At 43.5% G+C, this 15,185-nt stretch overlaps 1 protein-coding gene across 2 annotated transcripts in view; it reads left to right on the top strand.

The window, feature by feature from the left end:
• The window catches only part of PRORP (protein only RNase P catalytic subunit), a 49,720-nt gene that overhangs the window by 13,769 nt on the left and 20,766 nt on the right, over window positions 1-15,185 (top strand). For both annotated transcript variants that reach the window (XM_033143553.1, XM_033143544.1), the window contains one exon: window positions 1,148-1,255. In XM_033143553.1, coding sequence (XP_032999444.1) covers window positions 1,148-1,255 — 108 coding nt within the window. The remainder of the gene's footprint in view (window positions 1-1,147; window positions 1,256-15,185) is intronic.

Below are 15,185 nucleotides of genomic sequence, written 5' to 3'. Positions count from 1 at the left end.
TGTCCTAGGTGTGCAGCATAGCTTGATCATCTTGTTAACTACATGTTGAGCACCGTTGGTACTATTTTGCTCACCAAAATAATTTATGCACAGCCAAAGGTTTGGATAATTACTTCAGACTCCTCTTTGAAGTTCAGGCCTCTGACTTTACTGCTGCCCTGTCATGCAGTACACCTAGCCCAAAACATGCTGTATTTCCACAGCCTCCAGACCTTCTTGCCCATGGGCCCTGTGTGAGGTTCCTTTTTCTATGCTTTCATTTTGGATTGTGCTTTCTTCTGCAGTGACTGCAAAAGAGCTGGTAGAGGAAGTTGTTGTTTCTTGGTTACCTACTGAGAGGCAGCTGCTACTTGCTATTATAGAGGTTTTACTCAGATCACCAGGAATAGAGAGGGGTTGGGAAAACCACAGTTTCCTAGTTTCATTTCTGCAAACTCTGGAAGTAATGGATTAAAACAGCACACATGGATAACTCAACTCAAAGTTGATTGGTGACATCGCTCAGAGTAGTTTTTCAGATATGTCTGTACCACTTCATGGAGTTCTAAAAATGATTTGTTAGGCTTGATTATATGGCAGAAATTAGTTCATAAACCTTATGTTTAGGCCTAAAGAGAACAAATAAGCTGTGTAGCTACTGCAGGTGTAAAAAATTAAAATTTCCAGGATATGTTCCTATCTACTGTTTAGAGTCGGGGCTAATGTGTACTCAGTAATTTTTTTTAAAAAAAAATCAATTCTGTGCTCAGGTATCCTTGTATTGTGCCAAGAAAAGTGGATTTCTGAAACTTATATGCAAATTAGCATACATTAATTTTTAATTTTTTTATATAGACTTAGGAGAGTGGCAAATAAATATGCAGGCTGTAGAATTTCTCAACTTCTGACTTCTGAATCTTCATAAGATATTGCCCATATACATTGAAGCTTATCATTGCAAACATAAGGACTAGAAATTTACCTACAGTAAAAAGAACAATAAAAGAAGGCTTGGTTGCTGAATTCTGTGCCTGTTAGCAATTTATTTGCTTTCATTGAATATATAAAATCTAGTTGAAAAAAACAAAAATAGCAGGGTATATAATAAGGCAGTTGTGTTTCATTGTTGCTTTTCTTTCAACTTCTTACCCTCTCTCTTTTTTTTTAGGAACTTGAAGAATTTCAGACATTCGTGAATCAGTGTCCCCCTTTTGATATTGTGATTGATGGACTCAACGTTAGCAGAGTTAACAACAAAGCCAATCCATCTCAAACTGTAAGTACCATTCTGTCTCTTAAATAACGGTGTGTGTAATAGCTATTTTACCGCTTCAAATCATGGTTTAACATTCTGGCTTTTCCTGGAGCCATCGACCACAGTTTCTCATTTTGTCTTAAGCAAAAACTCTGGTTAACTGAAAATTTGTTTGTTTACTTCCTAGTGTGTAGGAAGCAGGGAAAGGGGCTGCATTTGCTGCCATAAGGCTCTTTCACACCCTCTTATTATGCTGAGATATGATAACTTGGACATGGCCAGCATGTTAGAATCCATGCACAGAATGCTTACGCCATTCTTTACAGAGGACCCCCATTCTAAGTAGAACATTTAGGAAAATGTTAAAGGGATACCAGGGATGAGGACCTGTAGGAGAAGAATGAATTGACTGCAGACAAGAGTGGGAGAGGTGTTTCCAGATAGGCACAGCCCACTTGCACACTGTGCTGATCATTGCCACTTCCAACAGGTATCCCCATGCATACAATCAAAGCAGCCACTGGGATGGGAGGACTTCAAGGTCTCTTAGTGACATCAGATTAGTTAGTGATTGGGCGGGGAAAAAAAGAAGCACCTCAGAGGTGAGGTACCTTTTTAAAATCATGAGTGTCTAGAGTTCTTGTTGCCACTTTTTTGCATAATGGATGCTGTCCCTCTAGCTCCATGCAGTCTTTGGACTAAAACATCCATCGCCATGGGAATTGCTTGTTCAGCTTGTGGTTGTCTGACAGGGTGATCTCTTACCAGCTTTTGACAGAAATTGTACAGCTTTTGCATCTGGCAAACTGGTGCACAAAAGCCTTATCAGAAACATGGCGTAATGGCAGCCCATGCTAAGGTCTTGCTATTACTCTCCTTAACCCTGTAACGTATCTTTCCTGGCGTTTTCATATCTATGGCTAAGTCACTAATATGTTATTGGCTGGTGGAAGCAGGGATTTACTTGTTGTCATGTACTGATAAGTTGACCAAGTTTTGCAGAAGGTGCAGTGAGAACGCAGTACAGTTTCTGATAAGAAGAAGCTTCTGAGAAGAAGCTCAGAGTTGATATGAGGAGCAATGGTGAGCCAGTATAGAAACATGCAGTAAAGGTAAAGGTAAAGGTAAAGGGACCCCTGAACATTAGGTCCAGTCGCGGACGACTCTGGGGTTGCGGCGCTCATCTTGCTTTATTGGCTGAGGGAACCGGCGTACAGCTTCCAGGTCATGTGGCCAGCATGGCTAAGCCGCTTCTGGCGAACCAGAGCTGTCAATACAAATCCAAGACATGTGCCAGTTTGTGTCATTGGTTGCATACTCACTCGCTGGATCATCATCTTGTTGTGTTGAATGGGCTTGCATGTTCCTGTGACCCTTGTGAGTGAAACTGTCAGGAGACTCGTACTCCCAGCAGGGTCACCCAAGGAGGTAAGGTCAAAAGGGAGGAGCTAGACAAAGAATGATGCAAAAAGTCCTCAACGGCAGAACAGGCGGAAGATAACAAGCAGATAAGAATCTACCGGTCATTGTGAGTACTCATGCCATTGGAATAGAGCCTTACTGCGAAGACTGTGCGTTGATCAGTGTGCACTGATCTACACACACAAAACAAATTCACGCACAGGTGCCTTCCAAAAACCCATCCCAAACCCAAACACTGTGTTTATGGAAGACAATCTTACTTGGCTGCGAGTGATAGCCAAAAAAGAAGAAGATTGGTTGCATTCATCCCCATATGCAAAAACACCCTACCAGGGTGTTTCCCCCACCTTTGTTACAGTTTTGGCAGTTGGATCATTGGACATCAAGACTAGGGACGTACCTTGGGGTTGGTTAGGCTGGCGCCTGCCAAGGGCACAGACCCAGGGCTGTGTGCAAGAATCACGCCTTTTCCATTCTTTCCAAATCGGGCATGCGCTCCCTGGGCCAATGTTCCGCTGCTCTGGGCAGCAAGGCAAGGTGTGCAGGATCCTCTGCCAAGGGTGCAAAGGAGCCTAGATACACCTCCAATTAGGACTATATGAATACACAATGTAAGAAGCGAATCCCATGGCATGTTCTACATGCAAAGGGGCTACATTCTGAGACTTCTGTGTGCACCTCCCCCCAAATACAACATGTAGTCAACATTTGGAGTTGATTATAATCGCGGCAAAAATTATAATTTTAGCAGGCATATGTAACTGAAGAGGAATGCAGCCCAGCAAAAAAGGAAGCTATGTACTGTTATGACTAGAAAAGAAAATCCCTGGTGTCTTCTGCAGAAGCTGCAAAATCATTGTGGTAATCTAACACAACATCCTGTTAGGTCTCCAGATATGTCGCTTTTTAAGTTAAACGAAAGTAATCTCTCACAGGCCTTTAATTTCCACATGAAAACTCCAGTCAGAACGAGGATAAGGGGAGAACATCCCCATCCCACATTCTTACCGACTGTTGTTATAAAAAAATAGTACTTTTCTTCTAAATCTAGAATTGTCAAGCAAACGCATGTGGGAGTTGAGGAGTAGAATAATAGGAAGGAGATTCTAGATGTGCTTGGAGGAGCAAAAGAAACAATGCTATCAGACACATCGATGGAATTCCCAGCTTGGAATGGGAGCACTTTCAGCATGTTGTGAGGTAAAACAGAAAGTGTACACACTGTTCTCTTACATCTCTAAGCTAAAGGAAGTGTGGTGTTATCCAGGAGTCATCTCTGTTAATCAGATACTGTGTGTTTTTGTTTTGCTAAACAAATAATTCTGAGAACTCTGAAAGGTCAGTGCCAAAACTTAAGCTACTCCCGCAGGGCCAGGCTGAGTTTGTGGGTAGCCATACCTGATTTCCACACCTGGAGGGTATGTCCTCTAGCTTGGGGTCCCTGAGTTCAGTGGCTTGAGCTGGGCAAACTGGAAGCGGGTGGCTGAATTGCGACAAGCAGAAGGGACTGCTCCACCATCCGAGCAAAGGCAGATGGTCTGACTGATCCCCACTTGCACCTGGTCTAAGCATACAAGATCCTCAGTAGATCTCTACCCTTGGGCTTTTGCATTAAGGCCCCAGAATACCCAACAAGCTATTGCACAGGCTGCTGTGATGTAAATGTGAATAATAGAATTATAGACTCATAGAGTTGGAAGGGACCCATTGGATCATCTAGTCCAACCCCCCTGCAATGCAGGAATATGCACCCATGTGGTGATCAAACCCATGACCTTGGCATTATCAACACCATGCTCTAACCAGCTGAGCTAACTGGCATGTAATTAGTTTGTCTTCAGTAACCAGCCAATGAGATGCTGCCACTGGGCAAGTGAGGAAAAGAGGAACTTCTAGATTAAGTGCTTGCAAGGCAGCATTGGTGGGCTTTACTGTCGGCCTGACCTTTGAGCCCTTTCCTTCCCCTTGTTCCTTGCAGTTACCCAAAAGCTGCACCATTGTAGTCTCCCAGGAGGAACGCTGGGGCTTTCCGCTCCACCCCTGCTTCTGTTGTTGCAAGGATATGGTGGGAAATGCCAGGGATCCCATTTGTATTTTTCCTAAGCGTTAGGGAGGCTTTCTGGTGCAACACTTCCTCCTCTTCTTGTTTTCCTTGCTCTGAGTTTAGAATTGTTCCTCGGTTGGGGGGCGGGCGGGGGGCGGTGCGCCCAGAAAGAGGAGAGAGAATGAAGGACTGATATTAACGGTGTGCATGTAACACAGCTTAAAAACACTCTTCGCTGAGATCAAAACAGACTAAAAGACCTGGAGGGAATACAAAATACGCACAAGGCAAACCTGAACAAAAGGCCACCTTGAGATGTGTATCAGAGGCACGTGATCCTATATTCGTTTCAGGGCTGATATTGGAGGCATTTAAAACCAGTTCTAGAGCTCAGACATGACTTGTTAAGCGAACAGTTCTGAATTAATTCCCATGGGAGCCTGACACTGAGGGATCTGAACAGAAACGCAGCACAGGAAAATAGCGTGTGGGTGTGTGTTTGGCAATTTCAAGACATCAGGCAATTACAGGCCTTGTATTATAACACAGAGAGCTTGCCTTTATTTAATAAGAGGCACACAACTGTAGCAGAAGGGAATATTGTGAAGTGATGCTGAGAAAGAAGAAAACTGTGATAGGTGGGAACTGTGTATGCGGAACCAAAATGTATTACCTGCTGAGGGGAGGGTGAGGGGGGAGACCTCAAACCTGGTGGGCAAATACAGTCTTCCAGGTCTCTTTGTCTGGCCTTTCCTCACACCACCCACCCTTGCTTGCCACGCTCTTCACTGATCCTGCTCCACGCATTCCTTCAGTGCTGTTTGCCTGGCCGGAATGTGTCCTTGAACCATGCTGATAGTTCTTGCTTGCTTGTACGGAGAGGTGTGCATGTAGAAACGTCCGAATTGTGCATGGTTTGAATGTAGGATATTGTACAAAGCCTCCACACACTTTTTCTTCTGGCCCTGCCCATCACTGCTATGTGGCCCCCGGATGCTTGGTTGTGAGGAAATCTGGCCCTTGGGCCTCAGCACCAAGTCTAGGGCTGGTGTAAAGTAGCACCACTGAGGTACAGGAAACAGCGTTAGGATGAGCCCCACCTCGGGGTCGCACATGTCCCTGCTATAACCCTTTACAGCCATTCAGGTTGAAACTTTGCTGACAAAGTGTATTGGGGGAGTCCCACCAGGGCTATCTGTTGTGGGAGTTGCATTTCTGCTGTGGTTTCCACCCAAACCTATTGCACCTCAGCTGCCTAATCTTCGGTTTAGGGTTGTCTCACATCGGCAATTGCCATGTTGCATTAGAGTTTTCAAAAATTTTGCCTTGCAATGCAAAAGTGGGCAGGGAAAACACCCTCCAGAAGTAAAGGGTAAATGAGGGACGGGAGGCAGGGATCAAGGAAATGTTCAGATTTATTGCACGCTCATCCCTATTGTATTTTGAAATTTAGGAAAATTAGATGCGTAATGTAAAGGTGTCCTCCGGCAACTCAAATATTTCTGTAACAAGTATGTAGGTGGTAGGCAATTGTAGGTCATAAAGCACATTTTGAGTCATGTTTTTTGAACAACTTTTCTTTTGTGAAGCGTTTGCACTATTTGTAGATGCAGGCTGAAGGCTGAAGAAATGAATGCTTCCCCACACAAGCCAATTTTCTGCTTACAGGGAAAATTAATCGGGGGAGGGTTTCTTTTTACTGTGCTACTTTTCAGCTTGCTAGGAGGGCTTTTAGGTAGGGCAGCATTCAGAATGTGTGGAGTGGAACAGTTCACTCTTCAGTGCCCGCCCACTCCCAATTCTGCTGCTTGGCCTACACTCAGGAGAAAGTGGGTGAAACGCATAATCAGCTTATGTCAAGCTTATTTTCTAGGTCACATGTGGCTCAAACTAGACATAATAGTGGCTGATGCAGGTCTACTGAAATCAGGTATAAGGCAAGCAGGAGGAATCCAGGGACTCATTCTTAGACGGTAATAGGCAAGTGAGTGAGAGGGTTCCCATAGTCTGTTGCCCAAACTCATTATCCCCTTACACTTAAGCTCTAATACCAGAACTGTGCCCAGTTGGGAGGGAAATACATTTGGAGGGGGATGGCTGGGGAGAAAGCTGCAGACCTTTGTTTGTGTTTCTAACAGGGCAAGTTAGAAATAGGATGGGTGTCTTTGCAGTAGGAGGGTAGTTCTGGAGGCCTTCTTGAAAGCTCCTAGGTTGAGCCACGGCAATGTCCTGTTCCTAGTGTATGTTCCCATTTGAAGCAGTGTTTGAAATTAGCCAGGTGCGTTTTGCAACTGGCATGTTTCCAATTGCGACTATGTGGAGATCTCTGAATGTCAGGTTGGCGACTGACATCTCCATCTGGATGGCCTCGCTAGCTTTCTTAAGCAGGTAAGCAGAAGAGCTTACTTATTGCATTTATATCCCACATTTTTCTCCAAGAAGTACAATCATACCGCATGTTACGTTTTTTCAGGTTGCGTCCCGCGGCGACCCGAAAGTACCGGAAAGGGTTACTTCCAGGTTTTGCCGCTCACGCATGTGCAGTAGCGCTAAATTGCGCTTTGTGCATGCGCACAAGTGCCAAATCGCGCTGCGCAGATACGGCACTTCAGCTTGCGGGCTTTTCACGTTGCGAACAGGCCTCCAGAAAGGATCCCATTTGCAACCAGAGGTACCACTGTACGTGGTTCACTTCCCCTCCTTAGTTAATCCCTACAACGACCCTGTGAGGTAGGTTAAGAGGCTGTGACTGGCCCACAGCCACCCAGTGAGCTTCATGACTGAGTGGGGATTTGGACCCTGATCTTCCAGGTCTTAGTCTGGCACTCTAACCACTACACCACACTGGCTAGAGTACCTCTGCTATGGGGCAGCTATATGAATTAAGTAGGGAAATAAATATGGGGAAAGCAAAATGTCACTTGGAGAAGTATTTATGAAATATTTCCCTTGAAGCTTGAATTTGTTTTATTCTAAATTGTTTTATTTGATATTTTAATGAGTTGTAAACCACTTTGAGATGTTTTATTTAAAATATAAACTGGTATGGAAATGAAATTAATAAGTCTAAGAATAAACTCCACTGGGGGGCAGGGGAGGGAATAGCGTCTACACATACTTTAACCCAGGTTTAAGGTGCCATTTAGCGATTAATTTATATATCTGAGTTTCTGATACCGATTTGAAGACTGAAAACATTGTTTAGGGCAATGTAGTTCAGTGACAGAACACCTGCTTTGCATGCAGAAGGCCCCAAGTTTAATCCTTGGCATATCCTGGTAAGGCTGGGAGGGAAACCCCATCTGACATTCTGCAGAACTGCTACCAGTCAGTGTAGAAATAACGGATGGACCAATGGTTTGACATGGTATCAGGCAGCTTCTTACGTTTTGTAACTTTTGGCCGTGCTGTAGAGAGTGTTTAATGCTTGCCATAGAACAGACTTGCCTCAGTTGCTCAATATGTATTGGTGGTTGCTACAGCAACCGAAATGTGTTCCCACTTGTACTGCACACAGCGAGTTTCTTCCTGGTTTGATCGGGGAACCCTTCTAAAACATGACGCACACTGCATCAGGTTGTCTACCTTCTTCTCTTTCTCCTCAGATGAGAAGTTCATTTTTTCTAAATCTCTCAACTTTAATCCTTTATGCAATCTCCCATTCTGTGTCAACTCTTCCTAGTGCAGCCTTTTAGCCTTGTAACAATCAACCTGTCATGAAGTTATCACCTAAGGCAGAAACTAGTTACGCAAGTCCGGATCTGGTGTGCTCTTGATAATACTGAGAAGCAGGAGGGGTCATGGAAAGAGCCAGGTTAGTGTAGTGGTTAAAGTGTTGGGCTAGTACCTGGAAGATCAGGGATCAAATCCCCACTCAGCCACGAAGCTCATTGGGTGACCTTTGGCCAGTTACTTACTTTCAGCCTAGCCTACCTCATAGGGTTGTTGTGAGGATAAAATGGGAAGGAGGAAAACTATGCATGCCACCTTGAGCTCCTTGGAGGAAAGGTGATATAAATCATAGAACTGGGAGGGACCCCAAGTTTCATGTAATCCCACCCCCTGCAATGCAGGAATCTCAGCTAAAGCATCCATGACAGATGGCTATCCAACCTCTGCTTAAAAACCTCCAAGGAAGGAAAGTCCATCACCTCCTGAGGAAGACTGTTCTACATAAAAATATAAATATAGTATAAGTGTGGGGAAATAATGAAATCCAATAGGAAATTCCCTTTGGTTTTGTTTGTTTATCTAACAGGTTTCACTTCTCCTTCCTACTTCCTATGGAGGAAATAGTTACGTTCAAATGTGAAACTTAATACTGTTGATTTGAATAGCCCTTAACTTCCTCTGAAGACTATAGAGTCTATAAAAGGTAAAGGGATCAGGTCCAGTCGTGTCCGACTCTGGGGTTGCGGCGCTCATCTCGCTCTATAGGCCGAGGGAGCCGGCGTTTGTCCGCAGACAGCTTCCAGGTCATGTGGCCAGCATGACAAAGCCGCTTCTGGTGAACCAGAGCAGCGCATGGAAACGCCGTTTACCTTCCCGCTGGAGCGGTCCCTATTTATCTACTTGCACTTTAACATGCTTTCGAACTGCTAGGTGGGCAGGAGCAGGGACCGAGCAACGGGAGCTCACCCCGTGGCAGGGATTCGAACTGCTGACCTTCTGATTAGCAAGCCCTAGGCTCTGTGGTTTAACCCACAGCGCCACCTGGGTCCCATAGAGTCTATAGCCTTCACCTATCTGGTGCTCTCCAGATATTTTGGACTACAACTCCCATCAGCTGTTGGCTGGGACTGATGGTAGTTGTAAGTCCAAAACATCCGGCTGGCAAAGCTCAGAGGCATTACACAGAAGATTCACAGTTCTTTAGGTCTACAAAGAACATGAGCCTCCTAACTATTTATGAACCCGTGTGGAATATTCCAAACACCCATCACTTGCAGCCTTGAATGAGCCATGCATATCTGCCTGTTTTCTGTCAAATACCTGGACAGGATCTTTGCTATGAGGCTTCCATCCTTTGAAGACCGTGTACTCTGTGGCTTTTCCTGAAAAAATACTAGCTTAAGTGTCCAGTTTGCTACATAGCTGCCTGCAGTGAGTGTGATGATTTCAGTGGAATGAGCATGTTGGCGCAAAAGCAAGTATTTAGAATAGGAAATCCCTTTTTAGTGAGAAAGTTGTATTTACATTTCTCTTTTGCATCAGTAGGTTCTTCTGTATCACTGAAAACGTCACTCTAATATCTCTGAATTGTGTAAATGCTCAGGGAATTGTCTTGGTGAGTCACTGTTGAATAAGTGATTCCTATAGCAACCTATTTTATGTTGGGTGTGTGTATTTAAGCTGAGAGTTCAAGGAACAAAACTAAGTATCATCTTGAGAAATACTTGGAAATTGAAGGATTCACATGTTTTTTTAGGTGATGATGATTTTTAGGTGTGTTAAATTCTTCCTTTGGTATTTTTATGTTTTATCTAGGTCACTACCCACATTCTGGGCATATTGAATTCATACGTAGAAATGCCTTTAAATTTTGCCAGTTCATGTTTAAACAGAGAATCTCTTTTTAAATGTGTTTGTACAAAGCTGTTTGGTCTCAGATTAATTTATTTTATTGCCATCCATTTACATTGAGGTAGGAAACTTTTTCAGCTGAGGGTCATAATTCTTCATGGGGCTGGGCAACAGCCTTGTGGGTAGGCTGGGTGGGGCGAAGCCAGAAGCTTTTATTTTTTTGTATAGTAGCAAGCAACACAAGTCGTGAGGTTTTTACACCTACTTGCTGCCCTCCCTCCCCCGCCCCTGTCTGCTATCTTTCCGTTTTCCATCCATGCAAGAATTACGGTATGCATAATCACAGGTCAAATACCCACTCCAGCCAGATAAAAGCACTCCAGGAGATTATTGTGGCACTGGACTGGTGAGGGACCTAGGAAGTGTTCCAAGGGCTAGATAGAAAAGCCTGGAAGACTGCATTTGGCCCCCAGGCTGCATTTGGCCCCCAGTTCCCTTCCCCTGATGCACATTATGTTTTGCAAAAAATGTGAAGATGGATCCCTGCCCCAGGTGGTTTACAGTGTAGAAATTAACACAGACCTGGTAGCGGCAGGGACAAAAAGGGAAGAAGATGCAATAATTGCATACTCTTATAGCTTGAGCTAAGAATGTGGATGTTCTCAGTATGTCAAAGTATTCTTCTTTGCTTCTTTCTAGCAAAGAGGAATTTTAAGGGTGGATTTGAAAGAAGTTAGAGGCACCATGGAGACATTTTTGCAGGCAGTTTCATCTATAAGGAACAAGATTGGTTGGAGGAATAAAATTATGGGGCAGAGCTGGATTTCATCAACATATAAGAGAAGAGTTACTCAAAGCCATGAGGTCATCCAGCTGTCCTTTGGGAGCACCTAAAATTGGGTAACTACAGGTGAGCATCCACGCCTCTTAGTTGGTTGCTCAAAGTACATCTGCATCCACAAAGGAACTTTGTGTGGTTTGCATATCTTTCTTCTTCTTTGGTGTTTGCATTTACAACAGCTGGTTACATAAGAGACTGGATGTGGTGTTTGCACTTTCACTGATAACAACAGTGCATGTTGGGTAGGTTGTTCTGGAGATTAATATCCCTATTTAAAACACAATGTACTTGTAAGTAAGCTCTGTTGATAAAGATCACTGCCTAAGAATAGGGGTGCCTAAACATTTCTGACCCGAGGGGCCTCATTTGCCCTTGGCCAGCCCTTCAGAGGCCACTTGCCAGCAGTTAGTGCAGTTTGAGCACGCACACTCTAGCATGCAAACACGTAGGCAGACACACATACAGGCCAATGGCCACGTCCTCAGCTGTTCTGTGCAGATCGACAGAGGAGTGGCTTATCTCCCCCGCTCTGCTCATTAAATGATTGATCTGATGACAAGGGGAGGGGCAATTTACACCTCCAGCAAGGCACTGAGATCCACCTGCTTCTGTTTTTCTTTTTTTCACTGCCTCCAAAATCATTGGCAACTCAGGGGGCCAGTTTGCAGGGTGTGTGTTAGTGGTGGTAGCCCCTGCTGGCCTAAGATACCAAATGCATTAAAACTGATACGGAGTTGTCTTGACAGGTATCCTCCTGATGTGGTTTGTTACTCTAGAGATTATAGGGGGATTATCAATCTACCTATGGACATTAACCAGTGCACTGTTTTTCAAACTTTCTATTTAGGGGAACATTTTTCTGTGTTAGTTTGCCTGCAGAGGCCCAGCAGGCAGGCAGGCAGACACTCTGATTGCTGCAGAGGATCCTGGTGCATTAACCATGCCCATTGAGCCTACTACCATCAGCACATGTATACAGGCAGTTCTTCATGGCCATGCGATGGGCGCTGATGCGTGGACCATTTTTGGCACCACAAGGAGGACAGAACAAATGTGGCCTTCAGCACACCACATGCTCCACTGTAGCTGCAGAAGGAGGCTGGTATTGGTTGGCAAAGTAGGTGGTTTCTTAAGAACTCTCCAGAAGGCACATTTTCCTTCCAGTTGTGCCAGTGGCAGTACAGTGGTCCCTGGACCGTAACAGCTGGCAGTAACAACATGCAAAGGCAGAAATTTTTGTTCTTGGTAATCCTTCTCATGAACATATAGTGCGTTTCAAGTCTTTGTGCCTCATTGTGGGGAAGGCATGGCTACTGACGAAACTTAAGTTGAATAAATATATTTTGACTTTTTAAAATAGCTGACTCAGGTCACGGATATCAGCTTTTCTGATCAACATAGCTTGTTTGATGTATTCTTTCTAGCTGCTTAGTTCCTGCTTGATAACATTTTTTTGGTAATTGGTCCCTAGATAGATACTGAGTGACATCCTATTTAGCGCAGACTGCCTCTCATATAATGTATATTTGCCTGCTTTTCCGCCCTCTGTCCCCTCATCCAATCCAATGCCCCCCCCTCTCTCGGTGTGTGTGTGTGTGTGTGTTTGTGTGTGTGTGTGTTGGGGGACTAGAGTGAGGAGAAGCAGGAAAGCACAATTCCTTTGCATCGGCAAATGCCCATTGTGCTGATGGACAGCTGCCATTTGATGTCACCCTTCTTCATAAGGGATTTTTGAACTGAATTCCCTTTCTGCTGTTCCACTTCATGAGGTTATCACGTTCATCTTGCATAACTTCTGCATTCTTTTCTGCACATTTCGCCAGCACGCTCCTACTTCCTTCCCCAGGATCGCCAGTAGAAAGAATGAATAAAAGATATTTCCTGGTTGAAGGCAGAGAGACTTTACCAATCGCATCTCTTGCAGCTGGATTGTTTTAGGTTAATTTTCATCTTTGCCACTTTTGTGCAGTAACTCCCACTTTATCATATGATGTACTAAAATTCGAATGAACTGCATTTCATAGAATCATAGAGTTGGAAGAGACCACAAGGGCCATCCAGTCCAACCCCCTGCCAAGCAGGAAACACCATCAAAGTATTCCTGACAGATGGCTGTCAAGCCTCCGCTTAAAGCCCTTCAAAGAAGGAGACTCCACCACACTCCTTGGCAGGCAATTGTGGCTAGAAAATAAAATTGCGGCTTTGTGCTGGAAAACAGCTCTGCTCATTAAGTGGGGGGGGGACACACCCTTTTTTAAACAAACAAACAAACAAACAAACAAACAAACTGTAGCGCCCCCTTGTGGTTGACACTTAGCTGGAATGAAATCTTCAACGCAGCAATTGAGAAACGAAAGTAAAATTTATTTGTCAGACAAATAAATGATAGACACAGTGGTATATGGTTACCAGATATCTGCCCACCGAGCCCTGGTGGTCAGCACTTATTTCCTCAACCCAGCCCCTTGCTCCTCCTTTGGTTGCCTACCTGGATCAATCAACATGGTCTGAATTCTTATTGGCTGTTTCCTAGGACAAATCATAAAAGATACACCCATTTCCTATTGCCTTTTGTGGGAGACAAAGAGCTATACTTTCTTCTATACATATATGACAGACAAAGAGCCATAAGTCTTTCACCAGGCCCAGACTCTACTTCCTTGATAGCAGAGCATCCTTGCCTCCTTTATTCCAAAGCAGGTGGCTGATAAGGACAATTTAATACAAAGTAAGAAATTCTACCCAGACAAGGGACCTTGAGTACATTCTCAGACAGCTAGGAGCCATCAATCAAATAAGGAATTAAAACTTTTACAAACTAATATTTTGCTTTCTAAACCCTTTACCTTTTTACATTAAGCAAGCACATTTTATACAGAAGCAGAATTTATACAAAGGCAAATATAATTGGTTATAATATATATAACATAGGGGAGAAGAAAAAAGAAAAAAATATTTCAAAAGAGGCTTTTTGGAAAAGGAAAATCAGTTTTACACCCCCTCCCCTTCAGCTCTCTAAATGAATCTTGCTCTTTAACTTTCTGTACTGTAAACAGTAAGCTTTTAAGAAACTTTAGAAGCTTTAAGAAAATATTGCTAAAATCCTTTATAGGGGGGCATAGGGAATTATCTTTTATAATGCTTCTTTCTTGGGAGTCTAAAACGTAAAATTAAATATATTTCTAAATATTATTATTTTCTATTGCTATAAATCTCACTCCCAATTAATTAGAGTTTCTTTGCACCCACGTTTTATCTGGTATGCAGGGTCAATGTTGTGACCTCTCTTCCAGCCAGTTCTTATCTTCCTTCACTTTTGCAACCTTGAATGTCTCAGCCTGTATCTTCTACACTTACAGGGGCTCCTTTCAAGGAAGCAGGAAAAAGCCATCTGTGTCTGGAAGAGAGATGAGCATTTTCACTCCATAATTTAAATTTCAAACTGGGTACTTTGCATTTAAATTGATATTTTACAAATGGTAGCAGGCTGGTTTGGGTGATAATGAAACATACAAACATTTGCAAATATATATTTAAGCTCATTTTTTAAAGGCAGGTTTTGGTCAGATGCCTCAAAACAAACAAACAAACAAACAAACCCTTTTTTGTAGCACCTTGTACTTCCCAAGCCCCAGGTATAGCTTTCCACAGTCCCTGTGGAACAATTCAGGATATGGTGCAGAGGGCTGCAGTAAATGGGAGGGAGGTCAATGTAAACTGGGTGCCTTGCTTTAGGAAAGCAGATGCACTTTCTTGAATCACTCTCTGGTAGGCACAGAGCCACCACTGAATACAACCCACTGTTCAGTTTTTTCAAGCTTTTAGATTACTTTTCATATGCAAAAGGAATCAACACGTTCTTAATCTTCCTATATAAACAGAGCCGTTTAAGAACCTAACTTCAGAGAAACACAAAATGAAATATATTTTAATTTCTGGTATGACATTATGTTAAAGTGTAGTGTGATTATTGTAAAGCAGGGGTGGACAGAAGATGCATCAGGATCTACTGTAGCATCTGTGGGTGATTTGCAGTAGATAAGCAAGGGGTCGTGACTCCAATTATTTAACAGTAGCAACAGCAAGATGACTTTTTCCATCCCTATTAGGCTGCTGAAAAT

This window comes from Lacerta agilis, chromosome 1 (genome assembly GCF_009819535.1).
Source record: "Lacerta agilis isolate rLacAgi1 chromosome 1, rLacAgi1.pri, whole genome shotgun sequence".
NCBI lineage: Eukaryota > Metazoa > Chordata > Lepidosauria > Squamata > Lacertidae > Lacerta > Lacerta agilis.
Note: the sequence above shows the minus strand (reverse complement) of the source record. Positions and strands in the feature narration are given on the sequence as shown.